This window comes from Galdieria sulphuraria, assembly GCF_000341285.1.
Source record: "Galdieria sulphuraria unplaced genomic scaffold scaf_2, whole genome shotgun sequence".
In the NCBI taxonomy this organism is placed as follows: Eukaryota; Rhodophyta; class Bangiophyceae; order Galdieriales; family Galdieriaceae; genus Galdieria; species Galdieria sulphuraria.
The window spans coordinates 163,165-184,546 of NW_005178473.1; the positions used below are offsets into that span (position 1 = coordinate 163,165).

The window sequence follows — 21,382 nt, forward strand, 5'->3', positions numbered from 1 at the left end:
AAGAGTGCCCTCTGTTGTGTGGAAGCAAAGCCCTTTGGTTACTTTCATGTCGTCCAGGTTAGACAGTAAAAGTGTTCACTGGTTCCTCCTGAAACTTTTTTTTACAAAGTAACGATACTGTTGTAGAGCGAGTGGAACAAAAACTTCGCGAGGTGGGTGGATAAAGGAGTGCACGTAAACGCTCTAATTAAGCTACAGGCTCTAAGTCCAAAATTTCTTCAAGTAACCCCTGCTTTTGACGATCCAAACGGAAGCCACGTCAGGTAAGTTTAGAAACAGTAGTTTTCGTACAAAACTTAACGTTTTAAGTATTCGAGTGGTTTCCGAAAAATTTGAAAATCTAACATCCCTCAAACGTCATCAACTGGTGTACAAAGCAATATGGGATGAGCTACAGGTTGGTTGGGTTTTTTCAGAACGATCAAGATGACTCTGAATATGTTATTATAAAAGGGTCCTGTTCACGCAGTCGACAGCATTGACGCAAAAACTCCTAAAGAAGTAGAGCAACCGTGAACAATATAAAGCTGCCAACAATTGCTGCTACTAGTTTCGAGTGATATTGATTTGTCTGAAAAGCGGCTTATCTAACCCACTTTTCTTTTGGACGAAGTTGTTTGTGTTTTGCCCAGAATAAACCGCAAGCGTTGCAAAGCCGTCTAGCACCAGGAGGTCCGGCACGCCAACCAGGTGATTTGACGGTTCCACAGTTCATACAAAACACATCGCTCCCACTACTTTCAAGTTTATGAGCACGGACTTGCACTTCATGGGCTGTTTTAGTCAGACGCGTATCATTTGTACAGCTTTCATCCATCTTGCTTGGCTCCTTGCTCATAGAAAACTGAGACTGTATATTGCCAAGAAGATGACTCGATAATTCGGTTGTGGGACGACGATCCCGTACTTCCTTATTATCATTTATTCCAGTCACGTTCTCTGTTCGTGCCTCTCTTGGTGATAACGAAAATTTTTCCGTAAAATATTTGGTGCCAATAATTAACTCCGACAAAAAGTTTAGTGGTACACTAGGCAATGCATAAATATTTACGAAAACTAAACTCTAGAGAAAACCTTACCCGAATTCCACTTGAAGTGAAACCAGCTGCTGCAACTCATTTAACGTAACGCCATACGGCATGCTGAAATCGATATTTGATATATCGAAATGGATAAGATCTTGGGTTAACTTTTCATCTTTCACATAAGGAACCAACGTCTCTAGCCTGTCACCGATGATATCTAAGGATGAAGAATAGTTATTTCTGTTGACTTCGGACGCATTGTTGCTGGAACCTTCCATGTTGTTTCTAGAGGATACAACGGTACTCTCATCAGCATTGTCATAGACTGAGCTGAACATGTCTCTAAAGAAATGTTTCAAAGTAGGATGTAATTGATGTGTGAAATTTTCTAGCGATTCACGATAATCTTCAAACTAAGAATGGTTTTAGTCATTATCAAAATCAGTTCTGAATATAACACACCCCAATAGAAGATTTTCCAGAAAAAGATTCGAAAGGACAACTCAAGGAAGGTGGAAGGTCGCTGACACATTCAGGTTCGGGTAAAACATCGACGTGTTCCTTTTTCAATATATCTCTCCTTCTTTGTCTTCCAACAGGTTCGTAACTATTTGCAGAAGCTTCTTCCGTATTGCAAAGATAAGAATTCGCAAGCCTTTCTATTCGACTATAAAAATCCTTTTCTTGTTGAGTAGAGTCATTCATATAAGGGCCCTATTGCACTGGGTCAGAAAATTATTCGTTCATAGCTATTCGACCTCACTCACTTGTATAACATCTGTATGAGCATTCCAAGAAGTCGCTTTCCCTTCTCTTTGTGACTTTACACACTCTAAGGTATCTGTCAAAGTACCCGTACTGTCAACACGTTTGCTTTCCAACGAACGTTTCAGACTACAAGAACGTCTCATAGCGCCATGCAACGCTCTAGCTTCGCCCTCAAGATCGTTCTTGCGTAAGAACAAGCAGAGGTCAGAAAAAACACGGTTTGAAAACTTCTGCAACTTCAAAGCACACTGATAAAACTGTGTGTTTGGACCGTTGTAAGTACAGCAATTCTTCCAAATTAAGTCAACATCTTGCCATAATTCTTCAAATGAAGCATAAGAGTATGCTTCAAGTTTTGCTTGTACAGTTCCAAGGTCCATAGGCTGCTTTATCACGTCAAGGTAGTCCGTTACATATGTGGTGTCCACCGGCTGGGCAAAAAACCGAAGACTATCCTTCCTTTGTATCCTCTTTATCACCTCTACACCCTTGCTCTTAATAGTTTCTTTCAGTGGCTGCTCTCTAAAGGAAGATTGCTTCTTGAGTTTTGTTTGAGTTGTCTTGTTGAGTCTTGGCGCCATTCCACTTGTCCAATCGTTAACACTTCCGAGACAATGCTAAGAGAGAATGTCGAGTGATGAACTTGTAGAGACCGCTGGCATCCTTTTTATTAATGCAACTTTGCAGAAGAGAGGAGCAACTTCAGAAGACTGTAATAGAAGACGTTCAATTGACCTTCCTTATCAAGTATCTGAGTCAATACGAAAAAGTTTGGAGAAGAGGTTGTCGTCACCGTTTTGTGTTTTTCTCTTGTATGGTTCGGGAGGCGGTGGACACAAAGCTAGTGTAGATGCAGTTAGTTATCTTTGCGAGGTAATGAAACCTGTCATTGCCGTTGATTGAGCTTTCTCACTTTACAAGGTCAAATATCCTCATTGGAAGGTAGTGGCACTCAATGTCTCGGAACTTGCAGGTTGCGAGTTTGGTGACCGGGTCTATAACTTTATTCTACAACAAGACTTGGCTGGAGTTGTTGGTGTTTTATACAGTGTTGCACAGACATTTGGGCCCCTACTATCTGATAAGTTTACTGGTCGTCTGAAGCGAGAGTGGAAAAATTATCCAAAGCCGAATGTAATCCTTTCATTTGTTCCATTTTTGAACGTTTCTATTATAGAAAGTGCTCCGTATTCCAAGCATATTACTGTCATGACAGATTTTACTCATACGGAAGCTCATCCTTGGTTGCAAGACCAAAGACAAACTGTTTTTTGTGGCACAAGTGAAGCATATGAACAAGCAGTGACGAAGGGTTTTGCAAAGTCGAATCTTAAGTTATTATCTGGTATGGTGGTACATCCTCGTTTCTATCCTGAGTTTGTATCTGACGATAAGATGTCTCTGTTGGATTATTTAAGTGTGTTTGGTCTTGATATGTCTTTTCCAACATTTATGATCATCTTTGGTGCCTTTCCGCCTTACGAATCAACCATGCGTCTTATTTCTCTCTTAAGCCTTCGAGGAACAACTGAAAGAAGTATTAGAAACGATATTATTGAATTGAATAGAGCTGGTTTTGATCAACCATTTTTGGAAGCGATGTTGAAAACGATGGAAAGAGTGAACGTGCTTTGTGTTTGTGGCAAGAACAAGCGTTTATTGGAGTCAATACGAAAGAAATTTCTGAAAGATGAGGGATTTCTTGTTCATGCCATAGGGTTTACACATGAGATTCCATTATTGATGCGAATGTCGGAGTTGATCATTAGTAAACCTGGACCAGGAGTTGTTGCAGAAGCTTTGGTTTCCAGAAAACCTCTTTTGTTGGTAGCAGAAGAGAGAAATCTTATGGAACAAGAACGAGCAGTGGCGGCATGGGTTCGTCGTCATGGAGTCGGCAAAGTAGTCGGTAGTCTCGAGTCGGCATCGACAGTATCTTATGAAGAAATTATGCACTTGAAAGAGAACGTTGAACGTCTTCCAGAAAATCGGGCAGTTTTTGAAGTTGTGGAAGAATTGGAGAAGATTTCAAAGGACATCTCTTGACTCTGCAATTTTCAATTTTGGGGAATTTTTGAAGATGTTGTTGAGCTTTATTCAGTCGCCTTCAGTTTTCGCCAGAGTACATAGTGTCAAAAGAAAATTGTCGTTTGTTAAGATTTTTAAGACAAAAGACAAACACAAAATAAATAAGATACCCTATTTGATGGTTTCAACAAACAAGTTTCTCTCCAGAAGAGAGATCGTAGCAGCCCATATCATTCTTTTGAGTATTTTCTTGTCCATAAGCTTTCTTCCAGTGGGTGCCAGTTCGGAAAGGAAGGTATTGGAAGGTCAAGTAAGAGTGATAGATGGAGACACTATTCGTTTTTTGAACGGACCTAGAGTCAGATTGAATCACATTGATGCTCCAGAGTTGAAGCAAACTTGTCTTCTCCAGGGAGTTGGCAAAATATATCATTGTGGGAAGACTAGCAAAGAGACTCTAGAAGGTATCATAGGGAACCATAAGATTTACTGTGAATCTGACAAACTTGACGTATACGGACGTTGGTTGGGCACCTGTTGGACTCTGGATATGGGGCAGAAGGGCATTAATATCAACCAACGAATGGTTCAACTTGGTGAAGCAGTCACCTATAAGGGTGCTACGACATATCGAGTAGATGAGGAGGCTGCGAAAGTCGCCAAAAAAGGGTATGTGGTTTGTTTATTGTGTGGGAAGTGTCATAGCTGATAGGGTTAGTATATGGAGTAGCAGCTTTCAATGGCCTTGGGAGTTCCGCAAAACAAAACGAGCAGAACTTTAAACTGCTTTATTTTCCAATACAGAAGTCTCGAAAGATAACGTCCAAAAGTTGCTCGGTTTCCACGTGACCCGTAATTTTGCCTATTTCGTTCATGGCTTGTCGAAGTTCTTCGACTGCTAAGACAATACTAGCAGGAGTCTTTGGAAATTCACCTAGTAACTGGTCAGACTATGCAAAAACTTTGAAGACTTCATAATTATTTACCAAATCGCTCAAGCGCTGCTAATGCTTCTTTTAGACAGTTTCGATGTCGTTGTCTAGTTATTAGTAGCTCAATAGCAGTCTCGTTTCTGTCATCCTGAAAATCGACTGTTTCGAACCATTTACTAATGAAAGAGTGGAGAGTTTCGATGAGATGAGGAATTCCATCGCCCGTCATACAGGAAATTTTCAAGACTGGAATGTTTCTCTTTAACAAGCTATTCAACCACGAATGCTCGTCTTTAAATATTTGTTCCAACCGTCGAAACTCCAAACCATTATGTTCAATAAGATCCCATTTGTTCAAAACAAAAATAACGTTTTCATCCAATAAATCAGGATATCTTTCCAAAAAATTGTCCGAACATTGATTTGCATCTTGGACAATAATTTTGATATTGGCATCTGATGCTTTCTCCAATGCCCTTCGAATTCCTTCTCTTTCAACAATATCCACATCCTCATCCTCACGAATTCCCGCAGTATCGCTGCAGACAACCTGAAAAAATCAATTTATGAAATGATTATTGCCTATTACATACTTTCACGCCATTTAATTGTAAAGGGACTTGCACGATATATCTCTTGTAGTGCCAGGAATACTTGTTACAATAGCGATATCTCTACCAGCTAAAATATTTAAAAGACTACTTTTACCAGCATTTGGAGAGCCAATGATAGCTACTTTGATGCCGTCGTGAACCATTTCTCCTAGAAAATAAGTTTATCATTTACAGAATGTGAACTGCCTTTCATCTATTTTTCATACCTATACTCTTTCCTTCAATAGCTCGACGAATTTCTATTTTTATCTTCTCACAACTAGGAAATGCCTTTTCAAATATGTCATCTGGTAGTTCTGCTTCTTCGCCGTAATCCAAAAGACCTTCCAAATGTGCTAAAGTTTTCATAAGTTGGTCTCTCCACGCATAAAGTCTATTTGACAAAGCTCCATCTAAATTCTTGAGTGCCTGCTGAACTTGAAGAGTTGTTTCAGAATGGATAAGATCAGCTAAAGCTTCAATTTTAACGAGATCCTATCTTATAAAAAGATGAAAAAAACAACGGAAAAATAGCAGATATACCATCTTTCCATTCTCGAACGCACGTCTTGTAAACTCCCCAGGTTGCGCCAAACGAGCCAATTGAGTATCCTCCAGAACCTTTAAGACTGAAGCAACAATTGCAGGACTTCCATGCAAATAGAGTTCTACCATATCTTCACCTGTATAACTGTTCGGAGAACGAAAATAAGTAATCATTGCATCATCAAGGTGAGCGCCCTTTCAAAAGTTAAAAGACCATATAAATCATAGTGAAAATGGTAAATCTACCGTAAAAGGATCCACAATTCTCTTTCTTATCAACTTCCGCGGGACGAAGTCAAAGGATTCCGTTGATTTGGAAAGTCGTTCCAATAACTGCAAGGACAGCGCTCCACTAACTCGCACAACAGCCAAGGCAGCTCGACCTGGCGGCGTCGATAGAGCAAAAATAGTATCTTGTATATTGTTTTGTGCTCTTCTTCTACTCTCACTGGAAGCGCAAGCTCTGTGATTTTTCTCAGAGTCAAAGTGACTGCAAGGTGGCATCATTTTTGGCAAACAACGATGTCTCGTTCTCCAACCGGAAGAAAGAGAAAAATAGTTTCTCCTCATTGTGTAAGTTTTTTTTATAAAATTTTTCCCCCATATATCTATCAGGTCTCTTTGGAACTTCATAACGTGCAACGAAGATACCCATAGAAGCCATGACAAGTGTTTCCGGTAACCCATAATTTCAGAGCCAAAGATGAGATGTCCTCGAAATGTGGCATGAATATGATTTCAGAAATGTTAACAGGAATCAAGCAATTGATATGCATGTTTCAAAATGAACACATAGTATAAAGGGTAGGTTTATAAGAAAATCTTCTTCCTTGAGACTTGTGCTCTGCTGCAGGTGAAAGGAATTGCGAATATGCAGAAATGTGAATGATGTTATCTAAAAGCTTATATAAACATAGATTCAATTCTTTCAAAAGCCAATAAAGAATCGTATCAAGGACAAGAAATTGTCTCATAAATATAGAAACTCCTCCAAAAGTCATTGTACAAATAACTCTTCATCTTGAAGCATCTTGGTTGAATAACAGTCAAGACTACAAAAACTCCTGTTGTTCATTTCCAGACTTGGCTTCATTTTAAATAGGATCTTTCTACCACAGTTTGCACAACGTGCTGTTTCCCAAAATGACGATAAGATAAACTCTACAGTTCCTACACTATCCTCTGGTGGAGCTTCATTCACGCATAAAAAATTCAAGCTATTCCAAGGAAGAGAGGTCATTTTATGGATAAAATACTGGACGAACGTACCTTCTTCTTGTACTCTTTAGGAATACCGTAATTTCCTCATTTTCAATTGAAGTGGAAAGCTGAGGTAAGCTTTTTGCTCTTCTCATGACTTATTCTTCTCCGTTACTGCAAGTTTCGTCGACCAAGAATAATATTCGCAATCAGTCAAACTCCTTGCCAAATCCGATTCAAAGCGCCGGATTTGATCGTCGTAATCACAAAAGAAACTTCGAAATGTCCAATAGAATTAGTGAGATTTGCTGCATTTTGTATGGAGGAGCGGACAATACACGAAAGGACCATTATTACGGCATTTCTTTGCCACGAGCTTCGCTATTGTTAAAAATATACATAAGAAAATGTGTGCATACATACGCCATCAGAATATAAACAGCACCAAGACTTGTAACTTGTCACTGAAAACTGCGAAGAAATATTAGAATACTTGGAGAGCACCCCAAAGTTTCAAAGTTTTAGCTCTTCTGCAAAAGGGCAAAAGGCATGCAAGAGAAGATCGCTTAAATAATAAACAATAGCAACTTGGGTATATATAGGAAAGTAAGAAAGATAGTTATGACGCTATAGGTTTCTATGGCAAATCGTAAAGTAGTATATGCTATAATCAACGTCGGTGTCTCATCTGACAATATATTTCTGCCGTCCAATAAACCCTAAATAAACCCATAATATCCGTTAAAAAGCCTTTAAGAAACTGCTAGAACGAAGACAAATAGCAATAACTCAATCTTTTGGGCCATGACATGGTTCTTCGTAGCGCTTGTCATTGCGCTTCAGCCTTGAGAACATTTCATATCCACTGATTTATTAAGAGACAACAACAGCAACTTCTCGTTTACCTTCTCATTTAATCTACGAATTGTGCGTTCTAAATGGAACGTTTCAAGTGCTCAACAATACTTCCTTAAGGCTTGTTGAAAGGGATATAAACGAAATACGAAATTCATCATGGAAGGCAGGTGACTGACGAACGTGAGAAGTTACTAAATGATCGATGCGCGAACTAAGAATGTCGAAGTATCTATTGCAGAGTCTACGCACTTCTATATTGATATGAATTTGATGCATATGCATCTGAAAAGAATTGATCCTAAATTGAAGTTTTCCCGACAGAGTATATATATGACAATCAAACTTTATCTTGAAAACGAAGAAAAGAACAGCTAACAACGCAAAGCTCCGACATTAGGCTGTCTCTTCGACAACCTTGAGAATATCAGAATCTCCTGGGTCTGTAATACCTAAACAAGCACAACGGAAATATTTTCCACAGGCTGTTCCCAGTTCAACGTTATCTATCAAGAATCGTCAGTTCCTTCTTACTCCCCCTATTTCACAAAACCTACTCCCTTGAAAGTGGTGTACGTTACACTTTGCCAACAAACAATAATACTCAATTTGAGATCGTACAAGGGGTGGACAGTTGTTTGCAAGGACCACAAGCTTTGTCTTTCCCTGACGAAGACTCTTTAGGGTGCTTTTTAAGCCTAAAGTGGTCTTCCCGCTTTTCATAACTAGTGCTAGTCTAGAAGAGATTGTTTCTGTAGATTTTTTCGACTTTTTGGAAACCATCGTTGATACAGAGTTATATTTTAGGCTCCGGAAGCTGTTTTTTGCTCCTTCTCAGCCTCACCAATTAAAAATAATGAACGACGGCGATGACGATGACCGTCTACAACTTTGGATTCCATTGGGTTTCAGAATTTCTTTCACAACATAATTATTCCAGAATGACATATGGAAAACAGTTCTATAGTATTTCATCAGTGAATATAATCTCAAAGTAAAAATATTGTGATACTAATATATGGTGTTTCAGAAATTTACAATAGACTTGTTTTACAACATTACAAGCTACTTCTATAACGAAAGGTTACACAATTTCAACTTGCATCATACAATTCCAAGTGATGCAAAAACAAAGAATGAAAATTCAAACTTATCAAATGTTTCGATAACACCAATTGGCTTCAAATGATCCATTTCTGGAGAATATTACTTCATTTTTCGTCAAGAAACTTTGCAAGCATTGATAATAACTGTTCTGAATAAGTTCTCCATAATAGCCAAGAAGGAAGTGCGCCACCCTTAAACAATGGAGTTTGTAACTTTTGTATCCATAAGGTTGAGTTTGAATCCAAGGCAATTATTTGTTTGATGCAAGACTCGAATGTATTGTTTTCTTCGTTACAAACGATGATAGCATTCGTATTCACAAGTTCGTCAATATTAGGAGCACCCCAATAGATTGGAATAGTATCAGCTAGAAAACTATTGAAAAGTTTTTCCGTAATGTATCCAGTTAACTGCGAATTTTCAAAGCAAAAGGAGAATTTATATGGACGATACCACTGAATAACCATATCCCTATTGTTATCATACGGTGGATCGACTCTACTGGGTGGGTCCATATTATGACGACAATTACCCAACGCATGTACAGGTTTATACTTGGTTGAAAGAATATCAAAAAATTGTGTCCTTGTTTCGCCTAGTTTGTTGTCTCTTGAACAGTACCTTGCAGCAAAAGCGGCAAACCAGCTTTTTGCTTTCCACTTCTTCTCCGCTTCCGAATAGGACAAATTTCTCAATAGGTCTGTAGTAACCGCTGCTTTTCGTTCAGCAAAGGACCACAAGGCATAAGGTATATAGAGAACATTAGAAGAAGACTCAGCAGGTTTCACAGTACTGACTGTTATGGAGTGTTCACTGCCTCTATGTGCGTTGGGTTCCATATCAATAAATATTTTCGTCGCGTTTGGATATTTTCCAGAACAAGTACCCCATGGAGAGTGAGCAATCACGTCTGCTCTCTCTGGCTCCTCTTTTAATACAAAATACCACCACTTGTGAGAAACATTGAAAAGTTCAAATAGACCTTTATAAGCCCAGTCTTCTTTGCAATAAGCAACAACAACTACTTTCTTCGAGTTGTACGAAACATAAGAAGCGTTGGCAATAACATTGTGTGAGTTGGCTCCGGTTGTCTCAACCTTTTGTACCGATGCTTTTCCTAATAGCAGCAAGAAACTGTACTTGAGGACTAAGAATACTGCCAACAACGCTACAACGTAACGCAGTTTTCTTCTTCCACGGAAAGACAACCCTTGTCGAAAAACTTGAAGAAAACAATTGAAAAAGCAAGTCATACCAAAGGCTTCATTGATGCACAACCAAATTCAAAGCGTTTCATTTTATTCTCCATCTGGACTAACCTTTTGAATAGCTAAATCGGTGCAATAAATATAATAACGAAGATGCAACAGCTGCACCACAAGAGCATGCTAGAGCATAATTAAACCATTGAACAGTTTTCTGACGGCCTTGAGAAGAGAAAAATAGCATACTATCTAAACTACCCGGTTTTACCTCGTCTTCCATCGAAGTCTTTCCATCCCGCCAAAGACGATAAGCAACTAAATGAGCACCCCGAAGACCTAAGTCTTCCACTAGGACAACATAAACTGGAATCTATCAAGTTTCGTCGATCAGAAAGTAGAAAATATTTATCAAGCGAACTTACCCGAGCCAGCTGTGGACTAACTCTACCCTTATTTTTAAAAGATTTCATAAAATTGCAGTTCAAATCCCTCAACCTCTCTATATTCTTTGGAGCAATACCACCACATATATATATACCCCCATAGGGAAGATACTTTAAAGCTACATTACCCACTTCTGAGCCATACAATTCGAACATGATCTCCATTGCCATTCCACAAAGTTTGTCATCGTACACAAGTGATCCTATTAATCTTGCACCCTCTACAGCCTTTAGAATTCTCTCATCATGTATCGGATTAATATCTTCCGGAAACTTTTCCCGTAGAAACTCGTAGATGTTTTCCAATCCCTTGCCACTTACAACTCGCTCAACAGACACGCGATTGGAGTTGAACTTTTTCGTAAGAAAAGTCAAGAGTTCACTATGAAGATCTGAGAGAGGAGCAAACTCAACGTGGCCTCCTTCGCTAGGCCAAGCTTCATATCTTCCTGCAGAAGGTGTTAAGAAACATTCCCCTAATCCAGTTCCAGCACCAATGCAGGCAATAGGAGCGCTATAGTTTGGAGAAGCTTCCTGAATTACGCAATATTCTTCTTCTTTTAAAGTAAGAACTCCATAACCGTTTGCTTGAAAATCATTAACGAGTACTACTGCGGGAATATCCAAAGACAGTTCCAGTTCCCTACCATCTATTATCCAGGCGTTCCGATTAGTGAAACTGACTCTATCATTAGTTACTGGTCCCGCTACTGCAAAACAAGCACTTGTAGGTCTTACATGTCTGCCCAGAACTTTGCTTGCTTCGTTGAGAAATTGCGTCACTACGGCAGCAAAGTGATCAAAACCTTCATTCTTAAAGTTTTCCGAGTACAAGGCGTGATGCTTTCGAATGTCGTCTTCAACTCCGCTTACTTCAAACAGTGAAAAACGTGAGTTTGTACCTCCAATGTCTCCAACAAGAAAAACTGCAGACATTGCACTTCACCAGACTCTAATTGTGAAGAGTTCAAGTTTTGCAATCAATCCTAATTTGGCCACAGGCATTCATTCATTCTATCTGTTGATAGTTGATACATATCTAAGTATATATTTGTAGGCAAAGCGGAGAGAAACTTGAAAGTATGAAATATTTTTCGTGAAATAGAATTTTACAAAAAACGTGTTTATCTTTCCCAGTAGGTTACAATGGCTTGTTCTACTCCTAATCCTCTTTCCAAGGAACACACTCATTTAGGAATTATCTGAGGACAAACTACTCATCGAACTTCTTGAGCATGTCCGTAGTAACGATTAATAAACGAAGTCTTGCAGGTACTGATATCTGGCTCATTGCCTTGAGGGTAAAACTTAATGACACGTTGGCTTCTTAAAGAATCTTTATCTTCTTCGGATAGATTATCCAGTACTTTTCTCTTTCTCTCATTCTCTTCTCTCTTCTTCCTTTTAGTGCTCTTGACTTCAGAAAGGATACTCTCCTTAAGAGACATTGCAACACTTTCAGGAAGCTCCTCTTCTTTAAGTTTTTCCGAAACAAATTCTTCCAAGTCGTCTAGTTCCCAGTCATATTCAAATACAAGAGGTTGGTTACGACCTGGAACTTCGGCGACTACGTTTACAGTTGTTTCTAAATCTGTGTCGTCCTCTTGTTTATCTGGATTCACAATATACGGTAAGACATATTCATATTTCTTCAACGAATCTTGACTCAAGTTACGAAGTCCTGCTCTTCTTTGTTCACATTTGAGGACATATATTCGCGGTTTAAACTTCTCAGGACTCTTCCTGAAATACTTCAGTGCAATATTCATAAAACACAAAGATAAAAGCTTACAGAATATTACTAGGAATGAAAGGATACCAACCCATTTTCATTCGTTCCATTGGGACTATTTCTTCTTCGACACGTTGGACTGACTTGATACCTACGAAGGATGGAGGCGGTTTCTTGCTTTGGATGGCAACGATAGCCGGAATAGGAACAACTGTTTCCTTTTGGTGAACTTTGATAAGCTGAGCTATTCAACAAAGAGGCAAAACTTAACGCCCAAGATTGAATCTACAAGACATGCCACTTACGCTCAGTACAGCCAAACAGATAAACCTTCCCTGACGACAGATCACCTTCCTCGAGAGCTTCATCTAAGTGGCCAAAGTCCCAATCAATCTTTGCAACTTCTCCAAACTGGTCCCAGTCTGTTCCAGCCAAAAACACTTCCTTCCAAACATTCATCTGTCAATACTTCTTTATTGTATGATTGGATTTAGTATCAATTCGGTATGAATACGGACAGCTTTGATGTTGAAGTAGACATAGACAACGTATTTGAGGTGTTATTGATTGCAAATAGAGACTTTGTAGACAAGAAAGACCTTGTTTTTTGCTTTCGTAAAGCCTGGAAAGACTTGGGCTTAGACGAGGCTTTCCTTTTAGAAAGAGAATGTGACATAAATACGTTGCAGCTAGTTATGAACTTAATTAGGAAGTCTTGTGAGGCAAAGGAAGAAAACCGGAAAACTTTCATTCCAGCTTTTTTTGAATTTATCTTACAAAATATTGTGTTTTCAGAAGAGTTGAAAGATTTCGACGAAGTTGAAAGTTTGCTAAAGAAATTATTGGAATATTCTTTTTCGCTTCTATTACAAGGCTATGGGGAAGATTTAAGCTGGCTCGGTGAAGTCGAAGTGTCTCTTCTCCGTATAGCCTTTTTCTTATTTGTCAAAGTGTTAAAGGTTCCTGAGAAACGGTCCAAAACACTGGGCAACTTTGCACCTGAAATTTTTTACATATGCTTGTTTCTCTGTTATTGGCGATCACCTGAGAATATATCTTGGATTCAAGAGCAGGAAATTGCAAAGGACAAGATAAATATTTCAGAGAAAGGTCCAGATGTAGTTGATAAGAAGAATTCCGCCTATTGGACATGTATTCGTTGCATTCAAATTTTAGGCATTCACAAAAGAGTTGACAACGTTCAATCCCTTGTCGGTCAGCTTTGGCCTGCATTGCAACCTATCTTTGTAAAGGCACTCAAATATGAAGACTATCAACGAAAGGATAATATCTTATCAGAGCATCCAAGTTTTTTATCCCACTTAATCAAATATTCTTTATCGTTGATGAATGTTGAAGAACTTGAAGGTCATATATCATCCATTTTAAGGTTGCTGGTACCGTTATCACAAGATTTTGACAGGCAGCGGCGTCTTCAAACCATTGAAAGTTTCCAGTTACTCATTCATCGTTGCTCTTCCTCCGTAGTTGAAGAGCACAAGTCTTCATTCTATATTATTTTACGGGTTCTTTGCCGTTTTCGAGAACCTGGTTTGATAGATACTTTACTTTCGTGTATTATTCAGTTCATTCAAAAAATCAAAGCTCATTCAAAGGACTGTTTTGATGAGTCATGTACTTCAGAATTCTATGAGTTACTTGATGCGGTGATTGACCTTGTATCGTATTGCACCCTCGGTTCATCATCCTTTGCAATCAGTATGAACGAACTTCGTCGTGTTGTTTGCTTTCATCTCGCCTCCTTCATTCAGGTTGTCGATAAGCGGATATATGCTCGTCTGCAACGTTTGTTGCCCTGTATTTGTGAGTTATTAGAGAAAACTTGCTCGTCAAACAAGGGTATAGAAACAAATAGTTTTCAAAATACAGCAGAAGCTCTCCAGTTCTTGTTAGTTATATCCCAGCCCTTCATTCCGTTTTATCTACAAACCCTTATTGGAAGTATCTTGACCTGCATTTCAACTGCCAAAACATTTATGAATATTGAAGGTTATGATATTGTCTCTATCAAATGCATTGAATTGTTGGATATTGTTCGTGTAAATTCAGAGCCTAGTATATTTTGGAATTGCATAAACGAAAGTGAAGAGATTGGAAAGGAACCGCCCGGTGTGGACGGAGTTACTGAGTGGATTGTTCAGTATCGGAGACATGTAGTTAATTCTAAACATCATTTTGGTTCCCTCGAGAAACTGCATTTGGATACTTTTGATGACTTGTTTGAGAATTCTTCGAATCCTTTCAAACTCTTTCTTCAAATATCCTTGTAGAAGAATATGGAATAAGTTATCTGCAAACTATAATATTTCACACAAAGTTGATGAAGTAATCAATATTTGGTAAGTTTGTAAGGTTCAACATGGGACCAGAGTCCGATACTGTGGATTCTACTTTCCTTTGATGACACAATACTCTTTGCTCATTTTATAAATTTTATTGTTACGACAAAGTTTGAGAGGTTCTTTACCATGAACTTATTATACCTTTGTATAATTCCTTGTAGATGTTTCTGGTAGGCTATCCAATACAATTTTCTTTAAAATATGGTCACGTAGTTGCCTATTCCGGTACGATGCCTTTGACTAATGCATTCACAAATCCTTCAAAAACGAATCAACTATTATGCTGACTAAGTAACGCATCACCAACCATAAAATATTACGAATTTCTTGTTCTCTAAGTTTTAAAAATCCATAGAAAACGCCGTAATGAAATTGCTGTTCGAAAGTTTTCTTCGATAATTGAACCTTGCGTAGGCGTCAAATATGATTGCATGTTAAAGACTTGAAGCTACTCAAACCTCGTATTCTATAAAAGAATCTTCGAGCGATTTCCCGGGACTATCCGTAGAATACTGGAGAAGACGACGAAATAGATCATACGATTCCAAAACAGAGTTCACTGACTGTACATCTTCTGCTCGAGAGAGTTTCAATGTACCCTCAGGAACCTAGTCATAAGTGAAAATCAGCACATTGAAGGCACAAGTAGTTCTCGTACGAGGCTTCCAATGGAAGGGTACAAGTTTTCTCTTGCCTCTCGACTTAACTTGGATCCTGTTTTTCATTGAGTTACTGCAACTGCCTATGTGCAACACAACTTTACCTAAAGAGTTCAAAGTAATATTGATAATTCTTCTGTCAGCTTCAAACTGCAAGATTTCGCACATGATTTTCTCTGTGGCTAAAACAAACCATTATTAACCGATCGACGATAACAACGCCATGACAAGTACTTACTTCCACCAAGACTGCAACAAAATTGATAGAAATCTTCAAGATAGGCCTTGTATAGAATATTGCGAATAATTTCAATGTTCGTTTCTGTCAAGTCATCAAAAGATACACATTCCGCAAAATAGGGTGCCAGTGGCGTGTCAACTAAGATTTCCCGATAAAGCTCTTCAGGTGTAGACACAATTGACAGAGTTGACTACGAAAACAGTCAGTTCAATGAAAACTTTTGATAACACTGAGTTACCATCGCTGGAAAACTACCAAGAGTGTTGCACTTTTCTAGAAGCTCCCCAATATCCCTCTCGTGCAAAGTTCCTGTCACCAGCAACACCAAGTTATCGATCATGTATGGATAAGTCAAGTAGTCCAAAAATTTCGTAAGAGGGTTTGTACTTTGCGAACGAATATATTGAAAATCCGACACTAACTTGACGGAACACTTTTCCGCAATTATCGAAGCGGTGAGCGGACTAGGTTCGTCTTGTAACACCACTGAATATTCTGTTCCCTAACAAGCACTAGCTTAGTCAGTTCAAAAAAACTATGAAACAAACTGAAACTCACGTTTAGGTGCATACGGACATCCTCCAAAGTCTCACATTGTGTCAAGTTGACATAGTCTACGGAAGAAAGCAACGACTAGAGTACAACGATTGGTAAGTATGATTTTCTAGAATCCACTCCAAGTCTTACGCTCTTATAACCACGAACGAGCGCTTCAATATAACCGTCATCAACGTTGAATCCAATCAAGTCCCTAATGTCTTCCATGTGTCGATACTTTTCACAACTTGGAACTGAGAATCCAATATGGTGGCCAAATGAACAATCGAATATCTATGGACTGAATGAAAACAAACAGTTTTGTATCACAATCTTCAATTTTACTAAGAAAAATTTGCATTTGGCATTTTAACGATTGCACGACCTACAATCTTTCGATTCTTCAAATCCTCATATGCTTGGTTGGCTTCATCCAACTCATAGACTGCAGTAATTGACTTCTTATAAGAATCGCTGGATGCAACTATTCTCACAATTTCTGGCATATCCGCTCGAACTCGAGCACCATATGAACCTGCAACTTGTAAACCTCGTCTTACCAACCTCTGAATATCTACCGAAGCAGTAGTTCCCGCAGGAGCAATACCAATAGCTACCACTTTGCCACTGTCTCGAATAATTTCCATGGCCAATTCGAAGGTTTGTCGAGTTCCCAAGGCCTCAAAAGCAATATCAACTCCCTCTCCTTCCGTCAGTTCTCTCACCTTTTGTACTATATCCTTATTATCAGAACGAAGAGTATGAGTCGCACCCATCAGTTTTGCCAACTCTAGTTTTTTATCATCTATATCCAAAGCTAATATTTGAGATGCACCACTCAGTTTACTCCAGTTGATGACGTTTAAACCAATACCGCCAGCTGCAACAACTGCTACTCGCTGACCGATTCGGACATCGGCATTATGACGAACTGCGCCATAACCAGTAAATACGGCACAACCAAGAATTGCCGAAGTATCTAGTGGCATATTTTGTGGAATAGGAAATACTGCAGTTGCAGGTACTACGCAATACTCTGCAAGGCCTCCCATAGAATACATCCAAATGGGAGACTTGTCTTCACGAAAAAGTCTGGTTTTGCCATCATACAACTGACCTTTTAAACGATTATAGTTGAAGAAGTTCTCACAAAGATCGTCTCTTCCCACAGAACACAAACGACACCATCCACAAGGCATGATGAAGGAAGCAACTATTCTTTGGTTCTTTTTGAGCATCTCACTTTTCACTCCAGGACCTAACTCTTCAATTGTGCCCGAAATCTCGTGTCCTAATACTGCTGGAGTTGGAAACTTCACTTCACCCTTTATAACATGTAGATCTGTATGACAAACACCACAAGCCGCCACTTTTACGAGAACCTCACCGTCTTGAGGTTTCGGAATGGGTAAGATTTCTGTACGCATAGGTTGTCCTACACCAGGGAAAACACAAGCTTTCATAGTCGATAGTGACATTTTCTCTAGTTTCACAAAAGACCAGGCAATCCTACGAAACGGAGAGAAAAAGGATAAAGTCATCAGTTTGGCGATTGGTCTTGGAGCTTTTCTACTTGGAGTTTCTCTTTGCCATTTCTTCCTAAATCGGAATTGGAAGCCATTGCATTGTCAGTGCATTTTATTGTTATCAGGTAGATAATGACAAGTTGCAGATCTGCCAACAAATATCATATAACTTGTGTCCTATAAATTTCATTCTAGTGATATCAAACTCAAGTTGAACACCTGCAACTCTTTTCCCAAAAATTGTCATAAGAAACTCTTTAGTGGCTCAACTCAGAACCTTGCAAATGTTTGAAGACTTTTATAGAGGTTTTCTGTCAATTCTATGTTGAGAACAATTCTTGTCACCAAGAAATTTCAAATAACAATCCGACGGGACAGAAAATTTTCAAAAAATAACGGTAAAGGTACAGAGTTTTCAAAGAATGCGATAAGTCACAAGTCTGCAAAAAACAGACAGTTTTTGAAATAGGCAACTTGAAAAGCACTCTGCCGATCATACCACCACCAATAGCTTATAAGACACGTTTACAAACAAAGATGAGCAAACTTCATAGGAAGTTGTTTATTGCAGTTTCTTTACAAAAATACAACAAGCTTGCTTTCAATAATAAACGAATTCAACTTGAGACTTGTTTCATGGTGTTTCCAACTATTAGCTGACTTGGAAGTGTGTTCACAAGTCAACGTAACAACTGTTCATAACACGACAACCAACTATCACCAGGGCCTTGTTGTTTCTTTTCTATCCAAGACCCTGAACACTTCTATACTAGAGAGGAAAGATATTTAACACAACTCGTTGTTTGAAAAGGCAAGTGGAGATCATGTTGCCAAACTGCCATTCTTCTTGCGATGTATGATATACACAAAAAGTATTCAACTTGGCGCTTTATGTTACAAAACTAAAAAACACTGTTTTCAGTTAACGAGAATAACAGTGTGAGTGTAGTTTTGTAGAAGAGTGTGAGAAACTGAAAGGCCTCGACATGGAGCAGGCTCAGTCACTGAAGAATCTAACCTTTACGCAACCCAAATAAGGCAAAATAACATATTTCGGAAACTAAAACCTAGAAACTAATGAAACCTTCGGTGCCTGAGAACTACAATCGATATCATTCCAATGTTATGAATGCACGACGGTGCAATAAACCGAAAAACTTTTATACATGTGAAGAATCTGTTGTGTTTGAAACTTTGCAACAAGTTATGGAGACATTAGTAAAATAGATTGAATTACAAATGATCTTTAACCTAGAGAATCATATTACTCTAGATTTCAGTAGTTGGCAGTTTCTCTTGTGACTATTTCTATTAGTTTGGACAAAGTATATTCTCAAGTAAGTAATTTTCTAGTTCTCTCAGCGCTTTGTAACGGTGTGACAACTGGTTTTTGACAACTTTATCCATCTCAGCATATGTATAAGAGGAACCTTCTGGTTGGAAAATAGGATCCCACCCGAAAACAGTAGGACCTCGGGCAGGAACTATTATGCCTTCCGTCCTACCGCATAGAACAACAGGTTCACTTTCTGAACCCAATGAAAAAGCAAAAATACACAGTGCATAAGCACTTTTATCCTCAAAACCGTATAAAAGGCGATTAAGACCGTCGTGACCTAATTTCTGAAGAAACCATTTGATATAAGGTCCTGGCAATCCTTTCAGTGCGTTGAAACATAGGCAAGTGTCCTCCACCATAACGGGGCCTCCAACTGCTTTGGCTGCCAATCTACATTTTTCTTTCGCAATGTATTCTGGTTCACCTTGCAATTCTGGAAGATCAACTTGCTTACTTTCTACAGCAATCTTGTCCACTCTTGCAAGAATAGACCGTACTTCTTCTAACTTATTTTGGTTTCCCGTCACAAAGGTGATTTTTAGGTTTCTTCCAGCTTTCATATTTAACGTATTTTTGCCTACCAGATGAGTATGCTTGTTCTTACAACAATAGCGAAGATGTTCAAAAGATGAAGTTAGCCACCAACAAGAGACAAAATTCATTTCGACAATTTATATATTTCTCTCTTATCAATTGTCACCAAAAGGTTTACTTATCCCTATTGCGATGAAATGAATAGTTTCAAAAAACAAAAGATATCATATGTCAGTACGAGAGTGTCTCCCAAAATCTCGTTTTCTAATAGTTGCATTTCCTCTCTTTGAGGTATTTACATGCTATCTATCTTGAAAGAAAGAGATGTTGAAAAGATTTCATGTTAAACAAGAAATCCTTGAATGCTTTATTCATTCTTCTCAAGTTTCTGTGACAAACGAATGGATAGGATTACCAGCCCCAATAGATAACGTTGTTCGATCAAATGACGATGGACAAATTCTGAAACTCTGCGAGAGAGAATAATACAGATGACTATACTGCGGAACTCTTTGGTCAAATAGAATCTAAAACAGCATAGCTGTGACACAAATGACACGACATCGATAGGTTATTATCGACAACAGTTGATGTCTGTTTCATTTCTGGGTTTACCACCTTTCAAAAGAATTAAAACACGATTTGCTAAAAATCTCGTAATGAATTCAAAATGCTTTAGGTAGATTTTTTGGTATAGGCAACAAAACTGTCATGGCTCATGTAGAAAATGCTGCTGTCAACACAAAAGTTACCCAAAATTTCGTTGAAAATTGTATCTTTTCTGGTTGGACGACGACGATGGCCAAACAGAAATCTGCTAGTGAGACATCATCAGCATCTTCCGATAGTGAGTCGACCTCTTCAAACAGTCAATCAGAATCATCTTCAAGCCAAAGTTCCTCGCAGTCCTCCTCACAGACAGGTTCCTCTTCCAGTGAAAGTTCAGTTTCCCAGTCAAGCAGTTCTTCTTCAGCGTCGTCCAATTCGTCTTCCTCTTCTGAAAGTGACGTAGATACTAGTTCTAGCAGCTCAAAAAGTTTAAAATCTTCACCATCTTCAGGAAAGGCTATTGTTTCAAGTGATAAGGACGGTTTTTCTTTAAAAAAAGAGAGCAAATCTCAAAGAAGTAAAACCCCGAGTTCCTTGCATACAGTTGTTACTGGAAAGCAGAGTGGCAGGCTTTCAAGCGAGAGCAGTGACAGTTCTTCAAGTTCTAGTACGTCAGAAGAAAGTGAGAAGAGCTCCAAGTCGGAAGAAAACTCTTCGTTAGAGAGTAGTTCGAATGCCGAGAGCTCCTCTTCTGGTAGCTCGTCGGAATCTTCAGTTCCAACAAAGACCCAAAGTAAGAAATCGAGAGTAAAGAATCAGAGAAATAAGACCAATCAGGAAGATAAGGTTGTGATTGGCAAGAGTAATGAGAAGCAGATAACTAGTTCTTCTTCAGAGGAGTCATCCTCAGAACGCTCAGCCTCGGACGAGTCCTCCTCTAGTTCATCTTCTTCGGTAGAACTAGGCAAGAAGCGAAAAGAGGTTCCTGTTGAAGTTTCGAAGAAGAAGAAAGGTAAAGATGAGAGGACAGGAGGAAAATTGGATAGAATGCCTAAGAAGAAGATGCCCACAAGTAGCAAGAAAGAAGAATATCAATCTTTGAAGAAAGAACCGGATACAGATAGTTCAGAATCGTCCGATGATTCATCTATTTCTGGAGATTCCGAAGAAGAGGAACAAAGCAGTGCATCTTCTAGGAAA

At 38.8% G+C, this 21,382-nt stretch overlaps 15 protein-coding genes across 16 annotated transcripts in view; 5 read left to right on the forward strand and 10 right to left on the reverse strand.

The window, feature by feature from the left end:
• Window positions 1–16: 16 nt before the first annotated feature.
• Window positions 17–557, forward strand: Gasu_04670 (uncharacterized protein). The gene is made up of 5 exons (XM_005708841.1): window positions 17–57; window positions 110–152; window positions 199–263; window positions 310–397; window positions 454–557. Exons 1-5 carry the CDS (start codon window positions 47–49, stop codon window positions 514–516), a joined length of 270 nt encoding a protein of 89 aa, XP_005708898.1. The 5' UTR covers window positions 17–46; the 3' UTR covers window positions 517–557.
• A 4-nt stretch (window positions 558–561) lies between these two features.
• Gasu_04680 (GATA transcription factor areB gamma-like protein) lies at window positions 562–2,406 on the reverse strand. Its single transcript, XM_005708842.1, has 4 exons — window positions 1,793–2,406; window positions 1,488–1,739; window positions 1,080–1,438; window positions 562–1,028 (listed from the first exon to the last, which is right to left on the reverse strand). The coding sequence occupies exons 1-4, from the start codon at window positions 2,372–2,374 to the stop codon at window positions 584–586; spliced, it is 1,638 nt and encodes a 545-aa protein (XP_005708899.1). The 5' UTR covers window positions 2,375–2,406; the 3' UTR covers window positions 562–583.
• A 10-nt stretch (window positions 2,407–2,416) lies between these two features.
• Gasu_04690 (1,2-diacylglycerol 3-beta-galactosyltransferase) lies at window positions 2,417–3,897 on the forward strand. Its single transcript, XM_005708843.1, has 2 exons — window positions 2,417–2,666; window positions 2,715–3,897. The coding sequence occupies exons 1-2, from the start codon at window positions 2,421–2,423 to the stop codon at window positions 3,837–3,839; spliced, it is 1,371 nt and encodes a 456-aa protein (XP_005708900.1). The 5' UTR covers window positions 2,417–2,420; the 3' UTR covers window positions 3,840–3,897.
• Window positions 3,898–3,906: 9 nt separating this feature from the next.
• On the forward strand, window positions 3,907–4,767 carry Gasu_04700 (putative nuclease domain protein). Its single transcript, XM_005708844.1, has 2 exons — window positions 3,907–4,490; window positions 4,540–4,767. The coding sequence occupies exons 1-2, from the start codon at window positions 4,000–4,002 to the stop codon at window positions 4,601–4,603; spliced, it is 555 nt and encodes a 184-aa protein (XP_005708901.1). The 5' UTR covers window positions 3,907–3,999; the 3' UTR covers window positions 4,604–4,767.
• On the reverse strand, window positions 4,582–6,596 carry Gasu_04710 (tRNA modification GTPase). Of its 2 annotated transcripts, XM_005708845.1 has the most exons (7): window positions 6,139–6,596; window positions 5,890–6,087; window positions 5,574–5,841; window positions 5,432–5,515; window positions 5,347–5,372; window positions 4,808–5,303; window positions 4,582–4,755 (listed from the first exon to the last, which is right to left on the reverse strand). In XM_005708845.1, exons 1-7 carry the CDS (start codon window positions 6,577–6,579, stop codon window positions 4,610–4,612), a joined length of 1,659 nt encoding a protein of 552 aa, XP_005708902.1. In that variant the 5' UTR covers window positions 6,580–6,596; the 3' UTR covers window positions 4,582–4,609. The 2 variants fall into 2 exon arrangements, with proteins under 2 accessions (XP_005708902.1, XP_005708903.1); XM_005708846.1 differs by lacking the exon at window positions 4,582–4,755 and having other exon boundaries at window positions 4,772–5,303.
• Window positions 6,597–6,686: 90 nt separating this feature from the next.
• On the reverse strand, window positions 6,687–7,366 carry Gasu_04720 (uncharacterized protein). Its single transcript, XM_005708847.1, has 2 exons — window positions 7,162–7,366; window positions 6,687–7,109 (listed from the first exon to the last, which is right to left on the reverse strand). The coding sequence occupies exons 1-2, from the start codon at window positions 7,245–7,247 to the stop codon at window positions 6,890–6,892; spliced, it is 306 nt and encodes a 101-aa protein (XP_005708904.1). The 5' UTR covers window positions 7,248–7,366; the 3' UTR covers window positions 6,687–6,889.
• Window positions 7,367–8,233: 867 nt separating this feature from the next.
• Window positions 8,234–8,868, reverse strand: Gasu_04730 (60S ribosomal protein L30e). The gene is made up of 2 exons (XM_005708848.1): window positions 8,505–8,868; window positions 8,234–8,453 (listed from the first exon to the last, which is right to left on the reverse strand). The coding sequence occupies exons 1-2, from the start codon at window positions 8,728–8,730 to the stop codon at window positions 8,344–8,346; spliced, it is 336 nt and encodes a 111-aa protein (XP_005708905.1). The 5' UTR covers window positions 8,731–8,868; the 3' UTR covers window positions 8,234–8,343.
• Window positions 8,869–8,943: 75 nt separating this feature from the next.
• Window positions 8,944–10,328, reverse strand: Gasu_04740 (glycoprotein 3-alpha-L-fucosyltransferase). Its single transcript, XM_005708849.1, has one exon. The coding sequence runs from the start codon at window positions 10,305–10,307 to the stop codon at window positions 9,159–9,161; it is 1,149 nt and encodes a 382-aa protein (XP_005708906.1). The 5' UTR covers window positions 10,308–10,328; the 3' UTR covers window positions 8,944–9,158.
• An 8-nt stretch (window positions 10,329–10,336) lies between these two features.
• Gasu_04750 (glucokinase) lies at window positions 10,337–11,768 on the reverse strand. Its single transcript, XM_005708850.1, has 2 exons — window positions 10,682–11,768; window positions 10,337–10,629 (listed from the first exon to the last, which is right to left on the reverse strand). Exons 1-2 carry the CDS (start codon window positions 11,636–11,638, stop codon window positions 10,369–10,371), a joined length of 1,218 nt encoding a protein of 405 aa, XP_005708907.1. The 5' UTR covers window positions 11,639–11,768; the 3' UTR covers window positions 10,337–10,368.
• Window positions 11,769–11,783: 15 nt separating this feature from the next.
• Window positions 11,784–12,928, reverse strand: Gasu_04760 (uncharacterized protein). The gene is made up of 3 exons (XM_005708851.1): window positions 12,740–12,928; window positions 12,495–12,678; window positions 11,784–12,445 (listed from the first exon to the last, which is right to left on the reverse strand). The coding sequence occupies exons 1-3, from the start codon at window positions 12,891–12,893 to the stop codon at window positions 11,920–11,922; spliced, it is 864 nt and encodes a 287-aa protein (XP_005708908.1). The 5' UTR covers window positions 12,894–12,928; the 3' UTR covers window positions 11,784–11,919.
• A 10-nt stretch (window positions 12,929–12,938) lies between these two features.
• Gasu_04770 (uncharacterized protein) lies at window positions 12,939–14,849 on the forward strand. The gene has a single exon (XM_005708852.1). The coding sequence runs from the start codon at window positions 12,941–12,943 to the stop codon at window positions 14,723–14,725; it is 1,785 nt and encodes a 594-aa protein (XP_005708909.1). The 5' UTR covers window positions 12,939–12,940; the 3' UTR covers window positions 14,726–14,849.
• Window positions 14,850–14,872: 23 nt separating this feature from the next.
• On the reverse strand, window positions 14,873–16,528 carry Gasu_04780 (V-type H+-transporting ATPase subunit d). Its single transcript, XM_005708853.1, has 9 exons — window positions 16,385–16,528; window positions 16,256–16,330; window positions 15,936–16,199; window positions 15,695–15,887; window positions 15,561–15,638; window positions 15,456–15,511; window positions 15,256–15,405; window positions 15,105–15,202; window positions 14,873–15,055 (listed from the first exon to the last, which is right to left on the reverse strand). Exons 1-9 carry the CDS (start codon window positions 16,460–16,462, stop codon window positions 14,992–14,994), a joined length of 1,056 nt encoding a protein of 351 aa, XP_005708910.1. The 5' UTR covers window positions 16,463–16,528; the 3' UTR covers window positions 14,873–14,991.
• A 15-nt stretch (window positions 16,529–16,543) lies between these two features.
• Gasu_04790 (alcohol dehydrogenase (zinc-containing)) lies at window positions 16,544–17,848 on the reverse strand. Its single transcript, XM_005708854.1, has one exon. The coding sequence runs from the start codon at window positions 17,773–17,775 to the stop codon at window positions 16,579–16,581; it is 1,197 nt and encodes a 398-aa protein (XP_005708911.1). The 5' UTR covers window positions 17,776–17,848; the 3' UTR covers window positions 16,544–16,578.
• A 525-nt stretch (window positions 17,849–18,373) lies between these two features.
• Gasu_04800 (nucleoside-triphosphate pyrophosphatase) lies at window positions 18,374–20,308 on the reverse strand. The gene has a single exon (XM_005708855.1). The coding sequence runs from the start codon at window positions 19,759–19,761 to the stop codon at window positions 19,072–19,074; it is 690 nt and encodes a 229-aa protein (XP_005708912.1). The 5' UTR covers window positions 19,762–20,308; the 3' UTR covers window positions 18,374–19,071.
• Window positions 20,309–20,318: 10 nt separating this feature from the next.
• The window catches only part of Gasu_04810 (uncharacterized protein), a 1,181-nt gene continuing 117 nt past the window's right edge, over window positions 20,319–21,382 (forward strand). Inside the window, exon 1 of the mRNA XM_005708856.1 lies at window positions 20,319–21,382. This exon is cut by the window's right edge and continues 117 nt beyond it. Coding sequence (XP_005708913.1) covers window positions 20,345–21,382 — 1,038 coding nt within the window. The 5' untranslated portion in view covers window positions 20,319–20,344.

Coding starts and splice junctions, on each gene's coding strand:
- Gasu_04680 (XM_005708842.1), bottom strand. CDS start 2,374: ATGGCGCCAAGACTCAACAAGACAACTCAAACAAAACTCAAGAAGCAA. Junction 1,740..1,792: donor CTCATACAGATGTTATACAA/GTGAGTGAGGTC, acceptor CCAGTGCAATAG/GGCCCTTATATGAATGACTC. Junction 1,029..1,079: donor TCACTTCAAGTGGAATTCGG/GTAAGGTTTTCT, acceptor TGCATTGCCTAG/TGTACCACTAAACTTTTTGT.
- Gasu_04760 (XM_005708851.1), bottom strand. CDS start 12,893: ATGAATGTTTGGAAGGAAGTGTTTTTGGCTGGAACAGACTGGGACCAG. Junction 12,679..12,739: donor TCTGTTTGGCTGTACTGAGC/GTAAGTGGCATG, acceptor TTTGTTGAATAG/CTCAGCTTATCAAAGTTCAC. Junction 12,446..12,494: donor TTCATTCCTAGTAATATTCT/GTAAGCTTTTAT, acceptor GAAGTATTTCAG/GAAGAGTCCTGAGAAGTTTA.
- Gasu_04700 (XM_005708844.1), top strand. CDS start 4,000: ATGGTTTCAACAAACAAGTTTCTCTCCAGAAGAGAGATCGTAGCAGCC. Junction 4,491..4,539: donor GCGAAAGTCGCCAAAAAAGG/GTATGTGGTTTG, acceptor TGATAGGGTTAG/TATATGGAGTAGCAGCTTTC.
- Gasu_04720 (XM_005708847.1), bottom strand. CDS start 7,247: ATGAGAAGAGCAAAAAGCTTACCTCAGCTTTCCACTTCAATTGAAAAT. Junction 7,110..7,161: donor CTAAAGAGTACAAGAAGAAG/GTACGTTCGTCC, acceptor TCCTTGGAATAG/CTTGAATTTTTTATGCGTGA.
- Gasu_04730 (XM_005708848.1), bottom strand. CDS start 8,730: ATGGTTTCCAAAAAGTCGAAAAAATCTACAGAAACAATCTCTTCTAGA. Junction 8,454..8,504: donor CGTACACCACTTTCAAGGGA/GTAGGTTTTGTG, acceptor GATTCTTGATAG/ATAACGTTGAACTGGGAACA.
- Gasu_04790 (XM_005708854.1), bottom strand. CDS start 17,775: ATGACTTTATCCTTTTTCTCTCCGTTTCGTAGGATTGCCTGGTCTTTT.
- Gasu_04710 (XM_005708845.1), bottom strand. CDS start 6,579: ATGGGTTACCGGAAACACTTGTCATGGCTTCTATGGGTATCTTCGTTG. Junction 5,373..5,431: donor TCTTTTAAATATTTTAGCTG/GTAGAGATATCG, acceptor ATATCGTGCAAG/TCCCTTTACAATTAAATGGC. Junction 5,304..5,346: donor TACAATTAAATGGCGTGAAA/GTATGTAATAGG, acceptor TGATTTTTTCAG/GTTGTCTGCAGCGATACTGC.
- Gasu_04750 (XM_005708850.1), bottom strand. CDS start 11,638: ATGTCTGCAGTTTTTCTTGTTGGAGACATTGGAGGTACAAACTCACGT. Junction 10,630..10,681: donor TTAGTCCACAGCTGGCTCGG/GTAAGTTCGCTT, acceptor GAAACTTGATAG/ATTCCAGTTTATGTTGTCCT.
- Gasu_04780 (XM_005708853.1), bottom strand. CDS start 16,462: ATGGAAGACATTAGGGACTTGATTGGATTCAACGTTGATGACGGTTAT. Junction 16,331..16,384: donor TCGTTCGTGGTTATAAGAGC/GTAAGACTTGGA, acceptor GTTGTACTCTAG/TCGTTGCTTTCTTCCGTAGA. Junction 15,203..15,255: donor ATTCTTTTATAGAATACGAG/GTTTGAGTAGCT, acceptor CGCCTACGCAAG/GTTCAATTATCGAAGAAAAC.
- Gasu_04800 (XM_005708855.1), bottom strand. CDS start 19,761: ATGAATTTTGTCTCTTGTTGGTGGCTAACTTCATCTTTTGAACATCTT.
- Gasu_04740 (XM_005708849.1), bottom strand. CDS start 10,307: ATGACTTGCTTTTTCAATTGTTTTCTTCAAGTTTTTCGACAAGGGTTG.
- Gasu_04670 (XM_005708841.1), top strand. Junction 153..198: donor TGGAACAAAAACTTCGCGAG/GTGGGTGGATAA, acceptor ATTAAGCTACAG/GCTCTAAGTCCAAAATTTCT. Junction 264..309: donor CCAAACGGAAGCCACGTCAG/GTAAGTTTAGAA, acceptor TAACGTTTTAAG/TATTCGAGTGGTTTCCGAAA.
- Gasu_04690 (XM_005708843.1), top strand. CDS start 2,421: ATGTCGAGTGATGAACTTGTAGAGACCGCTGGCATCCTTTTTATTAAT. Junction 2,667..2,714: donor CAGTTAGTTATCTTTGCGAG/GTAATGAAACCT, acceptor TCACTTTACAAG/GTCAAATATCCTCATTGGAA.
- Gasu_04770 (XM_005708852.1), top strand. CDS start 12,941: ATGAATACGGACAGCTTTGATGTTGAAGTAGACATAGACAACGTATTT.